General features: G+C 71.5%; 1 protein-coding gene across 1 annotated transcript in view; it reads left to right on the top strand.

The window, feature by feature from the left end:
* The first annotated feature begins 447 nt into the window (after positions 1-447).
* The window catches only part of LOC127061272 (translation initiation factor IF-2-like), a 6101-nt gene continuing 1331 nt past the window's right edge, over positions 448-5217 (top strand). Inside the window, exons 1-4 of the mRNA XM_050987904.1 lie at positions 448-571; positions 2225-2604; positions 2778-3227; positions 4573-4730. Of these exons, the coding sequence (XP_050843861.1) occupies positions 448-571; positions 2225-2604; positions 2778-3227; positions 4573-4730 (1112 nt within the window). The remainder of the gene's footprint in view (positions 572-2224; positions 2605-2777; positions 3228-4572; positions 4731-5217) is intronic.

Genomic DNA, 5217 nt, shown 5'->3' with positions numbered 1-5217 from the left:
CCGCCCATCGACGGTTGGGGGCGCCCCGCCCTTCCCCATCAGACTCCCAGGCGCCACCTTCAGACGATTCCCGACCCCGCCCAGGCTGCCAACCGCTCGGCGGCACAGCGGGGGCGGCGGCGGCAGGGCGGGGAGCCGGCCGACACCGCGGCAGTCAGGGCCTTCGGCACGCAGGACGAGAGCCCCTCGCAGAGGCTGGGCGGGCGAGCGGGCGGGCGGGCGGTGGCGGGCGGTGGCGGAGGGATGCTTAGCGCCGTCCCTTTTCCGAGAAGCTCTCGTCGAGCCTTGCGGTTCGATGGCCCGCCTGCCTTCCCTCCTTCCTTCCTTGCCGCTCGGCCCCCGGCCCCCGCCGAGACGGCGGCAGGGCGAGCGGCATAAGGGGGGGAGCGAGGCAGGAATCGAGGCGGGAGCCGGGCCGCCGTCGGTTCGGGCACGGAGGCGGCAAGCATGCCGCCGCCTCCTAAAGACTCTCTCCTTCCCTCTCGGGGAGCGGTAGGGGCAGCGGGCTGCAGGCAGCAGGCCGGCAGGGGCAGGGACGCGGCCGGCGGGAGCGCCGGTCGGCCTCCGTCACGTCACGGTGTTCGGGAGCGGGGGGGAAGGAGGGCGTGGGAGCGGGCAAGCGGACCCCCCGGAGCGGGGCCGAACGCGAGGCGCGCGCCGCTCGCCTGACGTGGGCTCGCAGGCCCGGCCGGGGCCACGGGCCGGGGGGGGGGGGTCCCGTGGCGGGCGGTCGTTCGGTCTACCCGGCGCTCGGCGCCCAGGGGGCGAGGCGGCCCAGGACAACAGGTCTACCCCGTGCCGCCCAAAGGCTAAGTCCGGCCGGGACACCAGGTCTACCCCCGAGGCGCCCAGAGGCTAAGTCCCGCCTGGACAAGAGGTCTACCCCGTGCCGCCCAGAGGCCAAGTCCGGCCGGGACACCAGGTCTACCCCGTGCTTCCCTCCAGAGGCAAAGTCCCGCCTGGACAACAGGTCTACCCCGTGCTTCCCAGAGGCCAAGTCCCGCCTGGACAACAGGTCTACCCCGTGCTCGCCAGAGGCCAAGTCCCGCCTGGACAAGAGGTCTACCCCGTGCCGCCCAGAGGCCAAGTCCCGCCTGGGCAACAGGTCTACCCCCGAGCCGCCCAGAGGCTAAGTCCCGCCTGGGCAACAGGTCTACCCCGTGCCGCCCAGAGGCTAAGTCCGGCCGGGACACCAGGTCTACCCCGTGCTTCCCTCCAGAGGCTAAGTCCCGCCTGGACAACAGGTCTACCCCGTGCCGCCCAGAGGCTAAGTCCCGCCTGGACAACAGGTCTACCCCGTGCCGCCCAGAGGCTAAGTCCCGCCTGGGCAACAGGTCTACCCCGTGCCGCCCAGAGGCTAAGTCCGGCCGGGACACCAGGTCTACCCCGTGCTTCCCTCCAGAGGCTAAGTCCCGCCTGGACAACAGGTCTACCCCGTGCCCTCCAGAGGCTAAGTCCGGCCGGGACACCAGGTCTACCCCGTGCTTCCCTCCAGTGGCTAAGTCCCGCCTGGACAACAGGTCTACCCCCGTGCCGCCCAGAGGCTAAGTCCCGCCTGGACAACCGGTCTACCCCGTGCCGCCCAGAGGCTAAGTCCCGCCTGGGCAACAGGTCTACCCCGTGCTTCCCTCCAGAGGCTAAGTCCCGCCTGGGCAACGGGTCTACCCCTGTGCCGCCCAGAGGCTAAGTCCCGCCGGGACAACAGGTCTACCCCGTGCCGCCCAGAGGCTAAGTCCCGCCTGGGCAACAGGTCTACCCCCGTGCCGCCCAGAGGCTAAGTCCGGCCGGGACACCAGGTCTACCCCGTGCTTCCCTCCAGAGGCTAAGTCCCGCCTGGACAACAGGTCTACCCCTGTGCCGCCCAGAGGCTAAGTCCCGCCTGGACAACCGGTCTACCCCGTGCTTCCCTCCAGAGGCTAAGTCCCGCCTGGGCAACGGGTCTACCCCGTGCTTCCCTCCAGAGGCTAAGTCCCGCCTGGGCAACAGGTCTACCTCGTGCCGCCCAGAGGCTAGGTCCCGCCGGGACAACAGGTCTACCCCGTGCCGCCCAGAGCCTAAGTCCCGCCTGGACAACGGGTCTACCCCGTGCCGCCCAGAGGCTAAGTCCGGCCGGGACAACAGGTCTACCCCGTGCTTCCCTCCAGAGGCTAAGTGCCAGCCGAGCCGACGGGCAGCCTGTGCTCAGCCTGCGCCCTCTGCTCTGCCTGCTGCTGACACGCCCAAGTGTCAAAAGAGCGCCCCCACCCCGTCCCCGTCCCCGTCCCCGTCCCCGTCCCCGTCCCCCCACCCGCCAGTAGAGGCGGAGGCGGGGCGGCCGCCGCCGGCAACACCGCCGGCCGGCACACGGGCGGCCGCTTTCGGGAGGGTTGGTTCTTTCACGGTGCGCAGAGGTCTTCGGCCCTGGGCGCGAGTCCGGGGGGCCGCGGCGGCTCGGCGCCGAGGCGCCCGGGGCCGGCACGAAGCCGCCGGCCCTCGGCCCTCGTGCGCACACGGGGAGAGACAGACGCGGTGACACGCACGCACCCCCACTCCACACGCTCACGCCCCGACGCCACCCCTTCAGGCCCCCACACCGCCGCGCGTAACCGACCCACGCGGGGACCCGTGACCCCCCGCCCGCCGCGCAAGGACGCGCGCATCCTCCGGCCTTCCGCTCTTTCCCCGTCCCCGTCCCCGTCCCCGTTCCCGTGCCCCTGCCCCTGCCTCTGCCCCTGCCCTCTCTTTCGCGGCCGCCTCCGCCCATCGACGGTTGGGGGCGCCCCGCCCTTCCCCATCAGACTCCCAGGCGCCACCTTCAGACGATTCCCGACCCCGCCCAGGCTGCCAACCGCTCGGCGGCACAGCGGGGGCGGCGGCGGCAGGGCGGGGAGCCGGCCGACACCGCGGCAGTCAGGGCCTTCGGCACGCAGGACGAGAGCCCCTCGCAGAGGCTGGGCGGGCGAGCGGGCGGGCGGGCGGTGGCGGGCGGTGGCGGAGGGATGCTTAGCGCCGTCCCTTTTCCGAGAAGCTCTCGTCGAGCCTTGCGGTTCGATGGCCCGCCTGCCTTCCCTCCTTCCTTCCTTGCCGCTCGGCCCCCGGCCCCCGCCGAGACGGCGGCAGGGCGAGCGGCCGAAGGGGGGGAGCGAGGCAGGAATCGAGGCGGGAGCCGGGCCGCCGTCGGTTCGGGCACGGAGGCGGCAAGCATGCCGCCGCCTCCTAAAGACTCTCTCCTTCCCTCTCGGGGAGCGGTAGGGGCAGCGGGCTGCAGGCAGCAGGCCGGCAGGGGCAGGGACGCGGCCGGCGGGAGCGCCGGTCGGCCTCCGTCACGTCACGGTGTTCGGGAGCGGGGGGGAAGGAGGGCGTGGGAGCGGGCAAGCGGACCCCCCGGAGCGGGGCCGAACGCGAGGCGCGCGCCGCTCGCCTGACGTGGGCTCGCAGGCCCGGCCGGGGCCACGGGCCGGGGGGGGGGGGTCCCGTGGCGGGCGGTCGTTCGGTCTACCCGGCGCTCGGCGCCCAGGGGGCGAGGCGGCCCAGGACAACAGGTCTACCCCCGTGCCGCCCAGAGGCTAAGTCCCGCCTGGACAACAGGTCTACCCCGTGCTTCCCTCCAGAGGCTAAGTCCCGCCTGGACAACCGGTCTACCCCCGTGCCGCCCAGAGGCTAAGTCCGGCCGGGACACCAGGTCTACCCCGTGCTTCCCTCCAGAGGCTAAGTCCCGCCTGGACAACAGGTCTACCCCGTGCTTCCCTCCAGAGGCTAAGTCCGGCCGGGACACCAGGTCTACCCCGTGCTTCCCTCCAGTGGCTAAGTCCCGCCTGGACAACAGGTCTACCCCCGAGGCGCCCAGAGGCTAAGTCCCGCCTGGACAAGAGGTCTACCCCGTGCCGCCCAGAGGCCAAGTCCCGCCTGGGCAACAGGTCTACCCCGTGCCGCCCAGAGGCTAAGTCCGGCCGGGACAACAGGTCTACCCCGTGCTTCCCTCCAGAGGCTAAGTCCCGCCGGGACAACAGGTCTACCCCGTGCCGCCCTCCAGAGGCTAAGTCCCGCCTGGACAACAGGTCTACCCCCGTGCCGCCCAGAGGCTAAGTCCGGCCGGGACACCAGGTCTACCCCGTGCTTCCCTCCAGAGGCTAAGTCCCGCCTGGACACCAGGTCTACCCCGTGCTTCCCTCCAGAGGCTAAGTCCGGCCGGGACACCAGGTCTACCCCGTGCTTCCCTCCAGTGGCTAAGTCCCGCCTGGACAACAGGTCTACCCCCGAGGCGCCCAGAGGCTAAGTCCCGCCTGGACAAGAGGTCTACCCCGTGCCGCCCAGAGGCCAAGTCCCGCCTGGGCAACAGGTCTACCCCGTGCCGCCCAGAGGCTAAGTCCGGCCGGGACAACAGGTCTACCCCGTGCTTCCCTCCAGAGGCTAAGTCCCGCCTGGACAACAGGTCTACCCCCGTGCCGCCCAGAGGCTAAGTCCGGCCGGGACACCAGGTCTACCCCGTGCTTCCCTCCAGAGGCTAAGTCCCGCCTGGACAACAGGTCTACCCCGTGCCGCCCAGAGCCAAGTCCCGCCTGGACAACGGGTCTACCCCGTGCTTCCCTCCAGAGGCTGTCCCGCCTGGGACACAGGTCTACCCCGTGCCGCCCAGAGGCGAAGTCCCGCCTGGGCAACGGGTCTACCTCGTGCCGCCCAGAGGCTAGGTCCCGCCGGGACAACGGGTCTACCCCGTGCCGCCCAGAGCCTAAGTCCCGCCTGGACAACGGGTCTACCCCGTGCCGCCCAGAGGCTAAGTCCGGCCGGGACAACAGGTCTACCCCGTGCTTCCCTCCAGAGGCTAAGTCCCGCCTGGACAACGGGTCTACCCCCGTGCCGCCCAGAGGCTAAGTCCCGCCTGGACAACCGGTCTACCCCGTGCTTCCCTCCAGAGGCTAAGTCCCGCCTGGGCAACGGGTCTACCCCGTGCTTCCCTCCAGAGGCTAAGTCCCGCCTGGGCAACAGGTCTACCCCGTGCCGCCCAGAGGCTAGGTCCCGCCGGGACAACGGGTCTACCCCGTGCCGCCCAGAGCCTAAGTCCCGCCTGGACAACGGGTCTACCCCGTGCCGCCCAGAGGCTAAGTCCCGCCTGGGCAACAGGTCTACCCCGTGCTTCCCTCCAGAGGCTAAGTCCCGCCTGGGCAACGGGTCTACCCCTGAGCCGCCCAGAGGCCAAGTCCCGCCTGGGCAGCAGGTCTACCCCGTGCCGCCCAGAGG

This window comes from Serinus canaria, unplaced genomic scaffold (genome assembly GCF_022539315.1).
Source record: "Serinus canaria isolate serCan28SL12 unplaced genomic scaffold, serCan2020 HiC_scaffold_436, whole genome shotgun sequence".
NCBI lineage: Eukaryota > Metazoa > Chordata > Aves > Passeriformes > Fringillidae > Serinus > Serinus canaria.
This window is presented reverse-complemented; position numbering and strand designations above follow the sequence as displayed.